Below are 20,557 nucleotides of genomic sequence, written 5' to 3'. Positions count from 1 at the left end.
GCTAGCATAGAGTAAGTAGGAAGTGAAGTCAGAAAGGTAGTGGGGAAGGGGTAGTGTCTTGTAGACTATTTTTAAAATCATTTTGGCTTTTATTCCCATTGAAAGAGGGAAGCTGCAGGAGTATTCTGAGCAGAAGAATAACATGATACAACATTTAAACAGGATTGCCTTGGCTACTAGTTAGGAAGCTCTTGCAGTATTTCAAGTGAAGGATGATGGGGATTTGGACTGGGGTGATAGCAGTAGAGGTGGTGTCAAGTGATTGGATTCTGAATATATTTAAAGGTAGAGCCAACAGGATGTCCTGATTTATAGGATGTGGAGTAAGAAAGGAAGAGAGAAGTCAAAACGACTGTTAATATTTTGGCCTGCTGCTGACAGGATGAAGGATTCTACTGAATTGAAAAATATTGTAGGCACAAAGGGGTTTTTTGAGGGGAGAGGCTAGGCAACAAGGAGAATAGGGAAATGAGGAAAGACAGTTGGGAATTTTGTCTGGGGCCTGTTTGAGATGTTTAGTACACATTTGTTCTGGTTATTTATTGTTTTGTAACAAGCAACTCCAAACTTAATGGTATAAAACAATAATCATTTTATTATTCTCAGGAATACTATGGATCATGAATTTAGACAGGGCACATCCTGGATGGCTTATCCCTATTCCATTATGTTTGGGGCCTCTGCTGAGAAAATTCCAGTGGCTGGGAGCTGAAATCATTAGCTCTAGCACGTGAACTGAATGACTTGAAGGTTGGGCTCAGCTGGGGACCATCAATGGAAGCACCTACCCATGGTCTATCCATGTGGCATACACTTCTCCAAGCATGGCGACTGGGTCTCTAGTGGGAGCTTTTGGAGAATGAGTGTACCATGATCTTTTCTGACCTGGCCTTGGAGTCATGCAGTGTCACTTCTGCCACATTCTGTTGATTACAAGTGAATCACAAAGCCAGCTCTGATTCTAGGAGAGAGGAATTTGATGAGGAAGTGGCAAAGGCACATTGCCAAAGGTCATGTGGAATGGGAGATATTGTGGCAGCTATTTTTGGAAAATACAATCTGCCACAGCATCAAGAGGAGATGTCAATTTAGCACTTGCATGCATCCGAGTTTGGAGTTTAGGGGAGAGATCTGATCTATACAGGTAACTTACCAGTCATTATCACATAGATGTCATTTAAAGCCCTTAGATTGGTTGAGATCATGAAGGGAGTTAGTATAGACTGAGAAAAGTTCCAAGGGCAGAGCCCTTGGGTAACTGGAACAATGTTCAAAGGTCAGAGAAAAGAGAAAACTAGTAAGAGAGAAATGACCAGTGAGATAGGAAGAAGAATGTGCGATGTCCTGGAATCAAAGTAAAGGTGTTTTTGGGAATAAGGGTCAAGTTGTTGATGAGTCAAGAAAGATTGAGACTGAAAATTGGCCAATGGAGTTAGCAATATGGAGGTCACTGATAACCTTATCAAGAGCAGTTTAGTGAGTGTGAGAGGGAAAGCTAGGCTTGAGTGGGTTTGTGTGTGCCTGGGAGGAGAGAATTGGAAACAAGGAGTATAACCAGCTCTTTCAAGGAATTTTGCTGTAAAGATGAATAGAGAAATGTGGTGGTAGCTGGAGGGGAAAGTAGGAATGAATGTTTTTTTGTTTTGTAAGATGGGAGAGATAATAGCATGTTTGTGTGATCCAGTGGAAAAGGGAAAAATTGATGGAGGTGAGGTGAATTGCTGGAGCAATGTCCTTGAGTAGATGAGAGGAAGGGATCAAGGGCATCCTTAAGTGTTTTGAGTTGGCCACCTAGCAGGGAAGGCAGAGTATATATATGAGTATAGATGCTGGTAGGTAGGTGGATGTAATGGTGAGATTTTGAGGTTCTCTTGATTACTTCAGTTTTCCCATTGATGTGAAGGGTATACTGATAGTACCTATCACACTGGATTGCTTTGAAAATTAAATGAGTTTATTCCTCTAAAACTCTTAGAAAGTTGCTGGCACATAAAGTTGACTTTATATATTTTAGTCTGAGATTAAGCCCTTACTCTTTTTAGATGGATTTTTCTTCTATGAAAAGTAGTGGTAGTAAATCGTAGGTTTTTCTTTTAATAAGCTTTTATTGAAGAATAGCATAGACTTACACAAGTTTGCAAGTAAGTGTATATAGCTCAATGAATTATCACAAAGTGTACACACCTGTGTACCACACCCAGGTCAAGAAATAGAACATCAGTGGCATCTAGTTGGTTTTTTTGGTTTGTTTTTTCTCCCTTAAATGTCCTTAGTTTAAAAAATAGGAGGCTAGTCGTCCTGTGTTGGGACCCAGTGTATTTTTGAAAAATTTTCTGGCCTATGAAACCCGAAAGTCTGGTAATATGTTTAACAACAAGGAGTCCAGTAAGCCTTACTGGACCATCCTTCTGCTGGGGGAAAGAAAAAAATCAATTCCCAAATGTCCTGTAAGTTTTCAGTGTCATGAGAAAATTTCTAAACTATGATGTGACACCAATTCTTTGAGCATTCTTCAAATCATTTGCCTATAAATGAGTGACTTTTATGTTATGAAAACCAGTAATATTTTTAAAGGGTTTCAGATTCTTGAAGATAAAGTGCTTCTTCAGTTAACCACAAATTTACCGGGATTAGTCATTTACCCTTTTTTCTGGCCTTTGTCCCAAAGAAAGTAGGCCTATGTTCCCTTTCACTGTCTCTCCAATCTGGTCTCCTCATGATGTTATTAGGAAAGTGTTGGTATAACCACTTTCTAAGACAATGTTGGTCACTTATTGTGCCTCTATTAGTGATTATCGGAATTGTTTCTCTTCCTAGAATGTAATTCACAAAACAAAATTGAAGAATATTTTATTTAGCCTAGTGGACTTTTCTTAGGGAAGCTGTTTTGTCTTAGGCTTTTGCTTAATTATTTTGTATGGTTTCCTGCACACAACCTCTAATACACACACCTACACACATCCCGTAATTATGGTAATTGTTTATTAGCTGAAAATTAGTGTTTGGGAAAGCCTGCCTCTTTTTTAATGGGGGATACTTTCACTTGCACTCAGCTCACACACTCAGTCTGCACATTTTACTTGTGATATTATTCATTTTAGTGTTTAGTTTTCTGGGCAATCTGCCTGGTTTGATTGTGTTTTTTTTTTTTTTTTTGTGAGGAGGGTCGGCCCTGAGCTAACATCCATGCTAATCCTCCTCTTTTTGCTGAGGAAGACAGGCCCTGAGCTAACATCTATTGCCAATCCTCCTCTTTTTTTTTTTACCCCCCAAAGCCCAGTAGATGGTTGTATGTCATAGTTGCACATCCTTCTAGTTGCTGTATGTGGGACGCAGCCTCAGCATGGCCAGAGAAGCAGTGCGTCGGTGCGTGCCCGGGATCCGAACCCCGGGCCGCCAGTAGCGGAGCGCGCACTCAACCGCTAAGTGATTGTGTTTTTTATTTACTGTTGGCAGTGTCTCGATTGTTTAGAACAGCCATTTGTAGTATTGATAGGAAGCGCTCTGCCCTCTCTTCAGCAGGGCTTCTTGCTGTATCTTTCTTGAGCTGTGTTTAGTGGTAAGTATTTAATGAGATCTCCCAGAACACCAGGCCCCCACCCCCAGGGAAACCTATGACCCCTTTTTTCATTTATAAAAGCAAATCAGGGAGAAAGTATATAGATGTTTTTGGAAGTTAATTTTATTATATGAAGATAGCATACAAAATACATTCATAGTGACTAGAGATGTAGGACAAAATTATGTCTTATATCTGCAGCATATATTCTTGGTTTGTATAAAAGTAACTTTAAAATTCCAGTTTCCTTAAATAGTTATGCACAAAACACACACACACATATATATACATATAGTTACTACCACTGTCAGTCAAAGGTGTGCTCCTCCCTCCTTTAATCAATTGAAAGGGGCTTGCAAGTATCTGTTTCATGTTTGACATTCTTATAGGCTGGGAAACAAGGCATAGCTGGAAGACCTAAGTAACATTTTTCAGGATTTGGACAGATTTGTTCCATGGGCTAAAACTAAGGTCTGAGCATCATTTCTTAGACTAATTACATATAGACTTGCATATGGTTTCAGTCCCATTCCACCCACGCTGTTACACATACATTATCTCATAAGTCCTGAAAGGAAGTGCTTATTCTTCACTTGTTGGTGGCAGCCATTTTTGTCATAAAAGACAAATGGTGCTAATAATACCATCAGTGTTTTAATTTTCAGTACTGTTTTAAAGAACCAGTCTGTGGCAAGGACTTTGCAACTAAATATACTCATTACCACAAGCTTCCATTTTTCCTTTCATGTTAAGACTCCAGATGGAAACATTTTTTGACTCATGGGCTCATGTAGGCTACAAATATGAGTCTTTGAAGAAGCTGAATTAACATAGTTCTAATAGATTTTCTTTTCTTTTGGAAAGATGGTATTGCTAAGATTTCTTAATGATTAAGAATTAGGTTATCGAAATCAAGACATGATACATATAGCTAAGGTTTTTCTTTGTTTCCACTAATTGCTGGATCCTTATCTGATTTGAAAAAATTAGAGAATTGATTGAGGTCTTTTACTTTCCCTGTTGAACCTCCATTTGGTTACCTGATTTATACTATTGCTAGCTGTCACAGGTGCTTTTAAAGAAGAGGAAGAACAAAGCTTTTCCCCTCTTCCGGTCCTGGCCTGGTTCTGTTTGGACTTGGGTTGTGGTGGGGAGGCCTGACTCACTCCTCTGCTCGCCAGAGGCTCCTCCAGCAGAGCCCCACTGGAGCACCCACTGTCTCACTTGGAATGTGCCGATGCTCCCATCTCTTCATACAAAGAATCTTGAAACAAGAATGTGACACAGGGAAGGAAGCAGAGCTGCTTCTATCACTTATATTTCAGGTTTCAGAGTTAAGTTACATGCATAAAGGGAAGCACACTCTTCTCTACCAAAAGCAGCAATTCACTGTTGCCTGTCCAGCTTTGACTGGCTTCAGAAGGTGCATACATCCTAAATACATAGCATCAAACAAAGCCAGTTGAGAGATCCAGGGTCTTTAGACCCTGAAGAGTAGGCACCCTTTTGTACCCTGTCTCCCTATTTCCGTCATCCTCAGACCCAAGGCAAGGTCCAAAGCAGAGGAAAAGAGGCTTTTCTCCTATTGATGGCTCATTAACTAATATCCTGAGTCCCAATTCTAGAAATATCTTGCATAAGTTACATATCACCTTTTTTTCTCAAGGAGCATAAAGTGCTTAATAGACATTGGTTAATGCTCTTCTACATCTTTCCAGGAGACCGTCATGAGATACTGGAATCTCCATTAAATAAAAAGGAAACATGATTAACTTCCTATCCTTTGGGTCCCAACCGTGTCAGTGAGTTGGTTTGGCTGGTGTAGAGATGGGGTTTTCACTCTGCTGTATATTTTTTTTTCACTCTATCCTAGTTTTGTTTTAGAGAAGACCTTCCACAAGACAGCATTTTCATTCTCCTTAGCTTCCTTTTATAACTAATTGCACAGAACAGGTTAATACCAAAAAAATGAGCTAAGTGTCTTGACTATACATTAATACTGAACCTGACATTATTTTTGAAAATGTGGCTTTAAGCCCAGCAGATAACCCTAACAGGCCAAAACTCATTCCAGTTAGCTTACTATGAGCAGTATGCTAAATGTAAGGCCATCAAGCCACGGAGCCAACTTCGCTCAGGGTAGGTTTTCAATGTATCTTGCTAGAGGGGCAGCAGTATGGGCTTAGATTTGAGCACCACCCTCAGTGCTAGAAATAAAAAATGTGTCATGTATGGGAATGGGCATAGAAACAGTCCCATAGCTAAAGTTTTAAAATTTGCTTTGGAATTCTAAAAACGATGTCTTCTTGCCTGCCAGAATCCAGAAAACACCCCCTCATCCCTCTGTCCTGTCTGCTCCGTGGCTGGGTTCTCAAATGTGGAACCGGTTAGGTTAGGGTTTTGGAAGCCATTGAAGTGGCAGTGTTGCTAGCGCTCTCCTACTCCCTTCCCATACGGTACAGCTCAAATTCTTTCTTGTGCCCTGTCCTGTTTTCTCTCTTTTCCTTTTCCTTTCCCCCTTCTTTGCTTCTCCTCCTTACATGTCATGTCTGCTAGAGGACCCCAGAGACATTGCTTAGGCCAGCTTAGGGCTTGTTGCCTCCTGGCCCAGTGGAGTCCGTGCTACATCGCCTGATCAGCGTATCTGCTGAAATCATCCAAAGCCCTGCTGCCCTGAGGTCTCAGGGGTAGAAGCAGGTAAGTCACTGGGCTTGGAAAGGATTTCTCTAACACACTGAGTAATGTGAGGATTAAGTGGTGGTGGTCTTCACTTCTATTACTCTATTTATCTGGGGTTACATTCTTGTTAGTCAAAAGAAAAAAAAGCACTATTAAAAATCAAAAAAGCAGCTGGCTCCCGTGGAAAAGTAAGGGTGTATATTTATATATGTATAATACTGGCAAAAGCTGGTTTTCTGGGGGTATAAATACACATGTGGTTATAGAAGTAAGGCAGTATGTCAAACTAGACAGGTGGGGTGGAATATAAGACCACCGAGTTGTAGTCTGGGGGAGGAGAGCAGCACGAGATCTTCTTCTCCAGCTCCGAGTTGTCGTAGGTGAATCTGCGCTTGCTGTTGAGGTGCCCACAGCTAGAATGGCAGAAGGTAGGCCTGGCGAGGTCAGAAAGCCCCGACTCCTTACTTTTACTGGTTACTCTCAAGCTAATGAAAAAAAGAAAAAAATCAGGTGTACAAAATTTGTTTCTTGAAAACAAACCCTAAAGTCCACTCTTTCTTAGTGGGTCATTTGTTCATAACTGTCCTAGAGTTAATGGTTATTGAGTCCCATCTCAATCTCAGGTCAGATTCTCTTCGTTCTGCATGCACACTGCCCCTACTACCAGCTTGGTGTCACTGGGCAGAAAGATGCATTCCACTGGCTGAGGGATGGAGTGTGTGATTAGATAATGCAAATCCTTAATTCCAGGTGGCCAATAACTCCATGACTTAAGTAGAGCCCTCCCCTACTCTTGGGTCAGTTAGCCACTGTGGTAGGCTGAAAAATGCTCCACCCCTAAAATACATTGATGTCAATCCCTGGAACCTGTGAATAGCACCTTACATGGCAAAAGATTGACTATTACCGTATATGGCAAAAGATGTGATTAAGCTAAGGATGTTCAGGGGAGGAGCTTAGCCTGAATTATCCAGGTTGGGCCCTAAATCCAATAACAGATATCGTTATAAGAGAGGCAGAGGGAGATCCACAACTGTACACAGAAGGAGCTGATGTGAAGGTGGAGTGGAGAAATGTGGCCACAAGCCAAGGAATGCCTAGAGACACCAGAAGCTGAAGAAACAAGGAAAGATTCTCCCCCAGAGTCTTGTGGGAGATCAAGATTTGGTCACCCTAAAATCTATCTCTTTACCTTGATTATTTTCTCTGACCTCCCCCACTAACTGCCTAAAGAATTTGACATGGTGGCTCCTTCCTGGAACAGATCTATCATGATGGCTGTAAAGATAATGTAGGATAGAGGTTACAATAGAAAAGGTACCAACAAGCCCATCTTATCGGAAGTTCTGTCTCTCTGGCCACATTCTCTGGATGGCCCTGCAAGGAGTTGCCAGACAAACATTTACATTTATAAGGGAAATCTCCATTTGTAAAGCTATCTCCCTCTCTGTTTTGGGAAGAGGGGGGGATGGCCTCATTTCTAGAGGCTTATCAATGTGGAAGGTGAAGCCTTAAATCTACATAATAACCTTACTCTTGTTTACTGTGCTTTAGTGGTAATCTCCTGTAACTGACTCCCCCCACCCCCAAAATCCTCCTTTGTCATTGGCTGAACATGGTATTTAAGATGAGAATTTCTGCTATTGTGTTGAGAAACGCAGTGTCCCTGCTTTCTCCCATGTATACATGTTATTAAACTTGGTATTATTTTCTCCTGTTAACCTGTCTTGTTAATTATTTGGCCAGCCATAAGAACCTTAAGGAAAAGAGGGAGATTCCCCCTCATCCCCCGACAGTCTCCAGAGGGAACGCAGGCCCTGCCAACACCTTAATTTTGGACTTCTGGCCTCCAGAACTGCAAGAGCATAAATTTCTCTTGTTTTAAGCCACCGGGTTTGTGGCAATTTGTTACAACAGCTTCAAGAAACTAACAGAGCTTCTTCTAAGATGTTAGTACAGTTGTCTATCATGTTCGTGTTCTTGAAGACAAAACTTTTAAGTTATGGGACTGTATATCACTAGCAGGCTCAAAGGTGAAGAAACTTGCTTCTGGGTTCTATATGTTACATCCAGCCTAAGACAGATACACGAGGAAGAAAAAAGCTTCTCTTGTTCTTCCATGTTTGTTTGATTTTTTTTTTTTTTAAATAGCTGGGATGAGAATGAGAAAACCTTGTGCACCACCATATTAGTTAGATTGGTTCTGGACTAGCACGTCAAGCATTTGATCCAGGTTCGATATTTTTGGTCACAGAGTACAGGATGCAATTTATGGTTTTCTTTTCTTTACAAAGATCTAGATACAAGTGGCCACTCATTTTCTGAAGTGTTCCAAACTGGGAAACAAAAGATCATGGTATCCTGCTTTTTCTCCTTATCTACTCATTCGTTGTCAGTGTCCTCTAGTCTGCTACACTCTGAGGGGACTCAGCTCTGTTACCATCATTGTACTCATATAAAAGGAAACAAATATGCAGATGTTTGCCTGGAAATGTTCCTACCCTTCGAATTGAGTCGTGGTTGACGAATCGTGCTATGTCACTTAGAGGCCTTTGTTGCCGTCCTTTGATTTAGATAAGAGTCAGCAAACTACAGCTGGTGGGCTGGCCACCTGTTCATTTTTTTTTAAATGACAGCTTTATTGAGATATAATTTACATACTATACAATTCACCTATTTAAAGTGTATATAGATCAATGGTTTTTAGTATATTCACAGATGGTGCAACTATTACCACAATCAATTTTAGAACATTTTCATCATCCCCCTCAAACCCATACCCATTAGGATACCCAGTCACTCCTTCTTCCCACACCTCCCACCCCCAGCCCTAGACGACCACTCATCTGCTTTCTGTCTCTATAGATGTGCCTATTCTGGGCATTTCCTATAAACGGAATCATACAATATATGGTGGTTTATGACTGGCTTCTTTTACTTAACAATGTTCTCAAGGTTCATCCATGTTATAGCACATATCAGTACTTCATTCTTTTCATTGACAAATAATGTTCTATTGTATGGATATACCGCATTTTATTTATCCACTCATCAATTGATGGACATTTGAGTTGTTTCTACTTTTGGTTATTATAAGTAATGCTGCTATCAACATTTGTGTGCAAGCTTTTGTGTGGGCATAAGTTTTCATTCCTGTTGGGTATATTACCTAAGGAGTGGAAATGCTGGGTCATAGAGTAATTCTATTTAACCCTTTGAAGAACTGCTAGACTGTTTTTCAAGGTGGCCACACCATTTTACATTCCCACCAGCAGTGTACAAGGGTTCTAATTTCTCCATATACTCGCCAACACTTACTTTTTGATTCTAGCCATCCTAGTGGGTGTGAAGTGGTATCTCATTGTGCTTTTGATTTGCATTTCCCTGATGACTAATGAGGTTTAAGCATCTTTTCATGTGCTCATTGGCCATAGCCATCTGTTTTTGTAAATAGAGTTTATTGGAACACAGCCACACCTTGCTTATTATTGTTGATGGGCTGCTTTTATACCATGATGGCAGAATTGAGTAGTTGTTTACTACCTGGCCTTTTAAGAAAAAGTCTGCTGACCCCTGATTTAGATGAAGGAGGAGCAGGTTCTGCCTTTGGGTGAGACAGGCAGGCCCCTGAACCAGGAAAAGAAGGAATGCCTGATAGTCCCAGCCTTTCCCTGTCCAGCACTATTCCTAGGTAAAGACCAGTATTAGGGAAGCTGAAGTGATGTGCAGGGCCAGTGGGGTATAAAGCAAGAGCCTAAGTAATTCTGACAATAGTTGTTGAGGCCACTTTACGGAGGGAGGAGTGCCAGGATCAAACAGGAAGCAAGCCTTCATTTGCAAGGGTTGGGTTCTCAGGATGGCATGTCTGAAGACTGGAAAATAGTACTGTGACCCTTGTACAAACGCTGCCAGCCCAGGGTGTAATAATGGGTGAGCATTCTCGCCCTGCCCCCACAAGCATGTCTCCACACTGTTCACAGATGGGCATATCAGGCTCCTTTCATCTGAGGCTTCATGTGTTTGGACTGCCTGTCTTTGCTGGAATTTTCTGCATGTTTTCTCTTCTTAAACCCTAGTCTTCAGTCTCAGAGCTTGATGCTCATATATCCAATTTTATGCCCTCTTTCTTGCCCTTCTGGGGAAAAAAGTACTCTTCTGCAATGCCTGAACACTACAGTTGAAGAGGGCAAGTAGCCCTCAAATATCCCCATTAACTGTCTTAGCCAGCATCTTCCTTCACCCCTCTCCATCAACTGATCATAGAAAAGAGACCCAGCTTCCTTACTCAATCTTTAGTGAGGCCTTGGGTTTGCTCTCAGTCCAGGTGAAGCGCTTCAGCAAGGGGGAGGCCAGCAGAGTGCTACTGTCCACCTGGTAATCCTGGCAAGGAAGAAGGAAAAAGGTTACACTTCTTGACCCAGAGGGGCCCATGCCAAGCCTGGGGGATGATACTGGGATGCACGTCTGAAGTCACTCCAGGCTCTGTCCTAACCTTCCACAATCCCTGCCTATTAAGACAAAGCAGTTTCTCCAAATTGGCAAGTCTAAACTTGGTCAGTTGTAAGAAATGCCTATTTCCAGTGACTTTGAGGCCCTTCTTCCTGAAGGTAAATAAAATAAATTTAAGCAGAAGGGAAAACTGCAGGTAACAGGTGAACATTTTTCATAGTAAACTTTTATGCAAATTATTGCATAAATATATTAAAACTAATTTTAGCAGATGACTATTGGCTATGGGTATGCTGTTATTTGGTGGCCATGATATGCAAAAATTCTGAGAAATTATAAAGACAGGGTTTAATATTTTTTCTTGAAGATTCTATGGAATTTTCAGGGCCTTCTTGGTCATGGTTTCCAGTAATTCTATTTCCTCGTTGATTCATCTTTAATTTCAAGTTTTATGCAGACTCCCCATTACCCTGTTAATACAGCAATTCTAGTAAGTGGATTCTGCACTACATTCCTGCCACCCTTTGAGTCTCTTACTGGACTATGTTCATGTCCTTAATTATCAGTAAACAAGCCTGAGCAAGCAAACAAGCTGTCATAGTTCCCTACTGTATTAGGGCGGGGAGGGTTAAGGTTGAGAGAAATCTTCCATGTTTTGCTCAGTATCGTTTTCTTGGACTTAAAAAACCAATGTAACTATGCAGCAAAACAAAATTTCTAGCTACTTTACCTTTGTATTCTCCAGCTTATTTGTAATGTTTCTAAATGTTTAAATCATCTTTTCCTCTTTATCACCCATCTGTTGCTTGTCATACTGTGGTGGCTGTGTGTTGCTGTGATGCTGAAAGCTACGCCACAGGTATTTCAAATCGCATCAGGGTCACCCATGGTGGACAGGTTTCAGCAAAGCTGACAGACTAAGACAGACTAAGAAGACAGATCTAGCCACCCACTTCGGAAAAACCAACCATGAAAACCCTGTGAATCACAGAGGAGCATTGTCTGATGTAGTGCTGAAAGGTGAGAGTATGGTGCAAAAAGACCAGGCAGGGTTCCGCTCTGCTGTCCACAGGGTTGCTAGTGTAAGTGAGCATAAGTGAGGCCATCTTGTTACACTAAATGGCCCCAGCCCCTCCTCTGTGTGACTACTCGCTGCTCTGCATGTACTCCAAAAATGTTCACATACTCTCCTGATTTATGGCCTCCACTTAAGTATGTACTCCCCAATAGCGTGATAAATTAAAACTTTGTTCTATGAGTTTCTCTCCAGGAACACACTGACCACAGGCAGGAAACACACCTACAAGGTATCCAACACAGCTGACAGAAGAATGGAACAATAAAAGACCCTGGAGTCCGTAATGCCTGAAGGAAACCCCTTCCTTACTGCCCATTTTCCCCTATATAACTACCTCAAGATTCTGTAATTTTTGAAGATGGTTTTTTTGAGACAGTCTCCCATCTTCCCAATTATGCTGGCTAATGGAATGAAAACTTCCTTTCTCAATCCCTAACTCGTTATTAATTGGCTCAGATCGAGGCAAGCAGAGCAAGCCCATTGCTCGGTATCACTAGGAGTCGGAGTTGACTCAATGGCACTAACAGGTGCTACGTCTCACACTGTTTGCGGTCATCACCTTCACTCTGTAGGTGGTTTTCCAGGCCCTCTATGGGACATGGTCATCACCAGCACTTTTCAAATTTAATTGCACATGAATTCCCTGGGGATCTTGTGACAATGCAGAGTCTGACTCACTGAGTGGGGGTGGGTCCTGCAATTCGGCATTTCCAGCCCACTTAGCAGCAACAGCGTTTGTCTGGAGATCACACTTTGAGCGTGAGGGTCTGTGATACCAGAGGTGTACTCTTGCCCAGTCCTCCCCTCCTCTCTTTATTCTCTCAATGCCATGTCGCAGATCTTTAAAGAGACAAGCTGGTTGAGGCCTCTTGTTTGCCAGACTGTACTGGGTTGCTTCTCCCAGTGTGGCTGGGTAGAAACATGGCTGTTCAGCCTCTAGAACCTTAGTGGGAAGGAGCATAAGACCTAGGTAGACTTCTTCCAGGATCTCAAAGGCTGCTCTTAAGAGAGAGCTCTCTGTGACATCATGAAGGCCCAGCCACTCATATAGCTTTGAGTTCCTCTATTACTCTGAAAGAAAGTTTCCATCATCGATAGCCAAGAAGCTTAGAAACACACAATGAAATTTCCTAAGAGACTAAATTATGACCAAAGATTTGGACTCTAGAGTGAATTCTGGGTCATCTTCAAACTACAGAATTACCCACTTACAAATTAGCTTTGTATAGCTAAGTCTTGTTGTCAGTCCCCGGGAAATTGTCATTTTGGTCCCCACTGATTACTGGCCCCCCATTGACCAAAAGCCACCAGAACACTGGAGTTTGTGTTTGCATGGAGTCTGGCAAGGAGTCCTGCCAGGGTGCACTGAGTAGGTTAATTCCATTACTTACATCAAGCATGGAGGTGGCATTTGGTGATAGTTCTTCAAAGGTTTTGATTCTTTCCAAGCTCATGAAATTGAAAGCATTTACATATCTAATGAAGAGGCAGAAAGAATAATCAAGACAGGAAAATGCATCCAGCTTTGATTAGTCAGGAGACCATGGGCACTGTATCCCACCTAAGATGAACCAAAATCCCAGAAGGAATCTCCTCACTCCACCTGAGGCTGAAATTCCCCTCTTTTGTCCGCCTAGGAATCCTGACAGTGATGCTACTTCCTCTCATGGTTGTTAATCCACATTGCATGGTTTTGAGCAAAACCCCAGAGGGACCCTGGAGAGACTCAGGAGTGGTTAGGCCTCTGGTCCCTGTGGAATCAGAAAATGTCAGGCCTAGAAGAGACCTAAGTCATCATCTGGTCTAAACACCCTACATTACAAAGGAGAGAAATGATGCCCAGAGAAGCGATATGACTTTATCATGAATAGCCGCCTACTTCTAAAAGGATATGAAAAGACCTGTTAAGATGACACAGCTGATTTAATGGCATAATCAAGTACGAGGGCTAGTCTTATATATTCTGTTCTGTGATTACAGATTGGAAGAAATGGGTAGTATTTGTGTGATTTCCCTGTAACTACCTACTGACCTTTTGTTGACAGTTAGGAAAGACCATCAGCGATATCTACTATATGGTTACTCATAAAGCAAGTTCACCTATTGATTGAGTTTTTCAGTCTTTACCCTGTCACCATCTGCAAGGCCCAATTTTTTAGGCAAGCTCCCTATTGAGCCTAAGGCTAGGCAACATACTGAAAGGGCTCAAATAACTTTGACATTTCCCTCCCTCATCTCTGACCCAATTGGACCCTGCTAATTTATTTAATCCAAACTAGTTTTCTCATCTTTAAAAAATGGATGACTCGTCTGTTACAGCCTCTTGGGCTGGTTGTGAAGTATGAGCAGTGTCACTGACCTGTAACCCATTACCATAAGTCTGGGCTGGCCACTGGACTTCTAGGCCTATCATAGATGGCTATCACTCTTTTCAGACTGTTGCAGCTCCTCCCATGCCATCCCTGGTCATCTGCCAAGTTTGGCTAAACTGATGTCAAAGCCCTAGGGTTGTGCCTCTGCAGATGAAGATGGTCGAAGGACAGTCTAAAAGTCCTAAAAAGAGTCCCGACTGCATGGGAACAGGGAAAGAGAGTCAGAACACCTGGGTTAGAAACTCTATTCTGCCACTTTCTAGCCACGCAATTTTGGCAAGCTATCTTCCTTGGAGGCTCAATGTCTCCATTTGTATAAGAATAATAATAATATCTACTTCATAGCATGTTTTGATCGTTAAAGAGATTGATGTGTGCAAAGAGCCTAGCATGGTGCCAGAACACACACAGCATGTGTCTGTGTAACCATTAGTACTGAATGTGTGTGATACACGTGTAATCATTAGTACTGACGTGTGCAACACGTGTAACCATTACTAATGATGTGTGTGATACACATGTAACTGTTAGTACTGACGTGTGATACATGTATAACCATTAGCACTGACATGTGATACATGTGTAACCATTAGTACTGAATGCCTGTAATATACATGTAACCTTAGTACTGCATGTGTGTGATACACGTGTAGCCGTTAGTACTGAACATGTGTGGTACACATGTAACCATTAGTATTGAAGTGCTGATCCCCTCCAGTGCCCAGTGGGGGCACTCAATAACTACTTCTTCCCTTACCCCTTCTCCAAATTCCTCTGCAGTAATGAGAGATATGTTAGTTTGTCAGGTAAGAAAAAAAAATCCAGTTTGTTTAGTTTTATCTAAGGTCTCATGAAAAAGGTCAATGTCATTGAAAAAAAGGATGGAGGAATTATTCTAGAATAAGATAGACTAAAGAAACTAAAGAAAATACAATGTGTTATTCTTGATTAGATCCTGCCTTTTTTCTATTTTTTTTTTAAAAAGCTATTAAAGACATCTGGGGAAAATTATGGAAATGTGAATATTTAATAATAAGGACTTATCAGTTTCTTTGGTACGACAATTTTGGTATGGTTACACAGGAGAATGTCCTTCTTATAAGAAGTATACCAATTTAGGCGTAAAGTGTCATAATGCCTTAAGCTCTCTTTCAAATGGGTTAGCAAAAAGAAAAGTGCACACACACACACAGAGTATAAAACCAGCCAAATGTTAACTACGGTTGAATTTAGGAGGTGGGCTTTTTTTTTGTATGTTTGAAAATTTTATAATATAAAGTTGGAAAAAGAAAGAAATCTTACCTGACATTATCAGAACTTCCTGAATTAAACTTTGGAGCTGAAATATCTTCCTTGAAGAAGTCCTCAGAGAAGGCAGGAGTTGAGTATGTAAACCCACTATTTCTTGTCAGTATGGCATTTAGTGGGATATAATCTTTACCATCCTAAAATACCAAAGATAGAGCTCTAATTGCAGAAATTTATACCTCAGCCTATTTCTGTGAAATATTACGTCAGCTTCAATTATGTCATTCCCACAATCTTGGTTGTGTTTTGGGAAGATATTTCTGCATACATATACACACACACATACACACACACACATTTTTTTCACAGATGATCTCAGCTATTAATAGCAAATAAAATAATAACAGACAAATAAAACACCCCCTCGACTTACATTCAAAGGCATTTGGCCTTCTGATATTCTAGATAAATTTAGCTTTACCTGTTGTACGTTTGCTTGAAGCAAATCGCCTAGTTTTTCCACAAGTTCTGCAAATCTTGGCCTTTCTTTTGGGTCTTTGTGCCAGCAGTCCAGCATGATCTGATAGCTGGTGGTGAAAGCACAATAGAAACAGCTGGAGAGCAGCAGTGGTTACATAGATTGCCGTACCCATCCACAGTGCAATGGGTGTTGTCATACATATAAAGATTATGCTTTGTGTAGTATGTGATATTTGCCTTCATTCTTAGATTGGGGTATGCAGCACCAACACATAAAAGGCTGTTTGGGCCAGGTCCTGCTGGTAGTAGAAAACCCATCTACAAAGGCAGACTAACCAACCCTCCAGAGCCCATCACGACCCAAGTTTTTTGGAGTGCCTGTGGTCTCTGCAGAGTGGAAGGTGAGTTCTGTGAACAGAGCAGAGCTATTTGGAAAGGAAACACCACTGTTCACTTGCAGTTAGATATGGAGTGTAGTACTCCTCCCCTCACTGTCAAAAGCAGGACAACGTCCTTAAAGGTAAAAAGTTCACGCAGACACAAATATCAATGGGTTAATAGTTTGAAGTACTTATTACATTCTCGGGCTGTACTGAAGGTTGGCTTGGGCTTCTCAATAAGTAGGTAATATTTCCAAGTCCTCATGGTTCCATTATCAAGCTCAGCAGTGGAGACTGGCGGAGAAGGCACTGTACACGTGACCTATGTCACTTCCACAAGGTGGAAGTCCACATAGAGTGTGAGTAGTTCCTTGGGCTGTGTGCCAGTTTCTTGCATGTGGCTGATTCCACCCCACCCCCCGCACCCAGTATTTCAAAGCTGAGCTTGTGGATATGAAAACGTTTGTCTTAATATTACAGAACCAAATCTTGTCCTAGGATTTAAATGTCAACAGGGTTCCTCTGTGATTCCACTCCTCTGGCATTTTAGATGTCAAGGCATTGGGCTCCTCTTCTGGTCCTGTCTGCAGGAGTGCACGGCTGTACCTGCCCCTCTATCTGCAAAACACATGCCGGATGTCTGTATACACCCTGGCTTAGGGATTTGTTCTCTTTGGGTTTTGCTCTCCTCAAGAGATGTTTACTGTAAGTAATTTCTTCTATCATAAAATCATCTGGACTACAGAGGACTTTGATCAGGTTGAATCAAAACCTGAATGGGCTTGAATTTGGAACTGGTCAGAATTTTACAACTGCCCCAGTTGTAAGCGCTATGGGGCAGGAACCTCATCTCCACACCCCTCACCTAGCTCAGGGCCTGGCATATAAGCACTCAATAAATATTTGCTGAAGGAAGTCAGATTGGTCTCTGGGAAGAGACAGTGCTGTTCCCTCTATGAATTCTGCAGACACTACTTGTAGTGCTGGGGCCCAGGTGTTGCTAGGAAAAGCCTGAGAAACTCCAGTCCTCATCCGACCTCTGCTGCTTCTCAGATATGTGCTTTGAGCTTGCACCAACAGCTCCAAGCATCTCTTAAGGATATCCCTATTTTGTTTCAAAGTATATGAGGTGGCAAAGACAGTAAAAATATAGGAAGGTTAAAAAAGGAGAAAATATTACCAGGAGGAAGGTAAAATAAAGATAAGAAAAGAGGTGCAAGTTAATAAACAAAATTTATATCATGATTCTGAGTATTGATAGAGGCAATGCTCTAAGCTTCCAGGCAGCTGGTGAAAAGAAGGAATAATCAAGTATATGATGCACATAAGCCAGAAGTTAAAAACAAGCCAGTTACTTGGAAGAAGCGTGGCTATTCCTAGAACTGAAATCTGAAAGGAGGTTCTCCTAGACGCCTCTCAACAACATCATTCCCATCCAGGTAACAACAACTTCATGGCACTGTCTTGTATATGGTCTTTCAATGTTTGCCAAAGCCTTAACAGCAAAAAAAATGCCATACAGTAAAAACAATTCTGAGAGGTAAAATAGTGTGGTCCAGTTGTATGTGACCCAAGGTTCTGATTTAACCCAAGGATAAAAATTCTAGGTATCCAGGGGAATGGTGGCACCATGTGGTCTTCAGACACCCTCCATGGGCACTGATCTTCAAAAGCAAGCTCTTCTAATAGTTGGCTGGTGGAATTGAGGTTCTACTTTCTGCCAAGTACCCAGCAAGTAGATATCCTAAGTTTTTGATTAAGGGACAGGAGCTCATCAAGATCACATGTCTGAATTGCAAATTCTCCTAACTTTTCCAAACCTATGGGTCAAGACTCTTCTCAGAAGATAATTCTGGTTCCCTCTCACTCCTGTATTTCATCTACTGTACCTATTTTACCTAACTCCCAGGGATTGTGGGATTCCAAGAGCTGTGAGGGCCCTTTGGTGGGTGTGATGTGTGGGCCAATGTCAGGTCCACTGCACTAGGGCTCAATTTACAGACACCAAGAGACTGGGAGTGGGGAAGCAAACTCTTAACTCTCTACCTCTGGGCCGTTGTCCTTGCTCTCTGGGAGACACAGGACAGGGGCTGCAGTGCCCAAGGTCCCTAACTATTCCTGACCAGCAGTGCCTCAGAGTCAGGGCTCAAGGCACCTGCTCCATTTAGGCAACCTGGGCCAGCTTGCTGGTGGCCAAAGGTCTGAAGTTAGCATAAAATAGACAGTCTACACAATCCTATATGGATCTCATTTTAAGATAAGTTTACACATTTTACTGATTTATTTAAAAAGGTACATAAATGAATACTACAGAGACAGGTAGGCACTAGACAAAAGTCTAAGATCTCTCACCCCAAGGTGCATTGGTTGTGGCGGTTCCCCCTTACTACAGTCAAGCCTAATCATCCAAGGCTCCGTTATCTCCAGCAATAAACAGATTCTCGGAGGCTGCTGGAAGAACACTAAATATATACATAAATAATCTATAAAAGGTAGCCAAAGCAAGAAAGGCTTGAGCCAGGCAAACAAAAGGAGCCCTGAGAGTAGGGAGTATTGTGTCAAGCAGAGGTTCCAGGCTTAGCTCAACCAGCATCATTTTACCACTGAGCAAGCACCAGTTGGGGAGATGCAGGGACTGTGAGCAGGACTCACCCTGATTTCTCTCTGCTGAATCTAGCAAAGGAACCATCTACAACTACTTGCTGTTTTTTATTTTTGATTCTTGGTTTCTGATTTCTAGTTTCCACTCCTCTTGCCTAAAATTCAATGCAAATCACTTCAGCAAACACCAAAGGAAAAGAAAACAGTCATTGCTTATTCCCTTATTGAAAGACATCTGATTAAACAGGCTCTGGGCAAGGAACCAGTGACTCAACATTGAACAGTTTTGTGTCACTAAGTAAATAGGTTTAATAAAGTAAAGAGATACCAGTTGCACCCAACCCAACAACCCTTCTTGAAACAAGCCGGAGGTGAGGGGCCTATAGAAGAGCTTCCTTTCTAGGCATCACTCATCCTCTCAAGTGCACACCACTTTAGGCCAAGGTCAGGTCACAGAATCCCAGTTCTGAGAGCTGTACTTTGTCTTCACCTAGGCCTTCCCACTGTTGGAACAGACAAGAAGGAAATTACTCTATCATCAGCTTTCAGATGCCTGAGAATGGCTGAAAGTTTGAATTCTGGCCTTCTGAACGAACATTTCATAAAGCTGCTTCTTACCTTTTATAATTTCTAAAATAACTCCTCCCCAGAAGTGAGGAACCATCCTTTTCTCTATAGGCTGCATGGGGTACAAGTGCTACCTGAGAGAGCTTATGTAAAGACTCGAAGATTTGATAAAGCCCAAGGGAGTTTTTTAGTCCAAAGTTGATATGACCTTGTACCTCTAGAGTCATTCTGGACCAGAATCTGGATAAGAATTGGAAATATACCCTGCAGGTATGCAGCATGGTGTTGTAAACTCTGGACTCAGACTGGGTTTGCTTAACTTATCAGCAATGTGCCAAGTCACTTAGATGTTCTGTGCCTTGGTTTTCTCACCTGTAAAATGGAGATAACAATAGTACCTACTTTATAGGGTTGTTAGTAGCATTAGGCAAATTAATATATGTTAAAAGTGCTTAAAACAGTGTCTGGCACTTAATAAGCACTAAATAACTATTTAGTTAATAAATATTAAATGCTGTTATTTAATAATGACTGCAATTATTATTATTACTGTTAGTAATTGAGAACTTACTCTTGTGATTTTCAGATTATATGAAAAGTAGAAGGGTATATTTAATTCAAAGCACGAGTGTATATATTAGAGAGACACCACTTCTGAGGAATGTGGGATCTATTCCTAATTTAACAGTCCTGTGACTTCTGGAGATCAGTCTAAAGGACCAGCTTCTAAATCTGTCTCCTCTGCTACTTAGCTGGCAGAGGACAAATCACTTCACTTCTCAGAGGCTTAGTTTTATTACTCACCAAATTCAGAAAATAGTATCTGCCTGCCTGCTCCTCAAGGTTGCTGGGAACTTCAAATGAGACTGTGTAGGGGAAACACTTTGAAAACTGCAAAGTGTAAAGTATCTCATTTTAAACCAGATCTCCTGGTGTCTGCCCCTCTGGCCGGGTAAAGGTAAGCAAGCAATTAAAAACCTTCAATACCTCAACACTCTCCAGCCCAGATGCAGTCCTGGGGCCTAATCTAGCTCTGTCCCCAGCTCTCAGAAAGGGGCCTTGCCTCAAGCTCCCTGCACTTTCCTGATAAGGACACTGATAAGAACAGGTCCCCTCGCTCCCCTCTGCACTCAGGCTGCTCCCC

At 41.7% G+C, this 20,557-nt stretch overlaps 1 protein-coding gene across 1 annotated transcript in view; it reads right to left on the bottom strand.

The window, feature by feature from the left end:
- Nucleotides 1-3,671: 3,671 nt before the first annotated feature.
- Nucleotides 3,672-20,557, bottom strand: part of FLT1 (fms related receptor tyrosine kinase 1) — a 185,068-nt gene continuing 168,182 nt past the window's right edge. The window contains exons 26-30 of the mRNA XM_004435289.3: nt 15,867-15,972; nt 15,440-15,582; nt 13,157-13,241; nt 10,524-10,618; nt 3,672-6,723 (exon numbers count right to left, since the gene is read on the bottom strand). Coding sequence (XP_004435346.1) covers nt 6,525-6,723; nt 10,524-10,618; nt 13,157-13,241; nt 15,440-15,582; nt 15,867-15,972 — 628 coding nt within the window. The 3' untranslated portion in view covers nt 3,672-6,524. The remainder of the gene's footprint in view (nt 6,724-10,523; nt 10,619-13,156; nt 13,242-15,439; nt 15,583-15,866; nt 15,973-20,557) is intronic.

Source organism: Ceratotherium simum, chromosome 10 (genome assembly GCF_057802395.1).
Source record: "Ceratotherium simum simum isolate JZ-2026a chromosome 10, ASM5780239v1, whole genome shotgun sequence".
NCBI lineage: Eukaryota > Metazoa > Chordata > Mammalia > Perissodactyla > Rhinocerotidae > Ceratotherium > Ceratotherium simum.
Note: the sequence above shows the minus strand (reverse complement) of the source record. Positions and strands in the feature narration are given on the sequence as shown.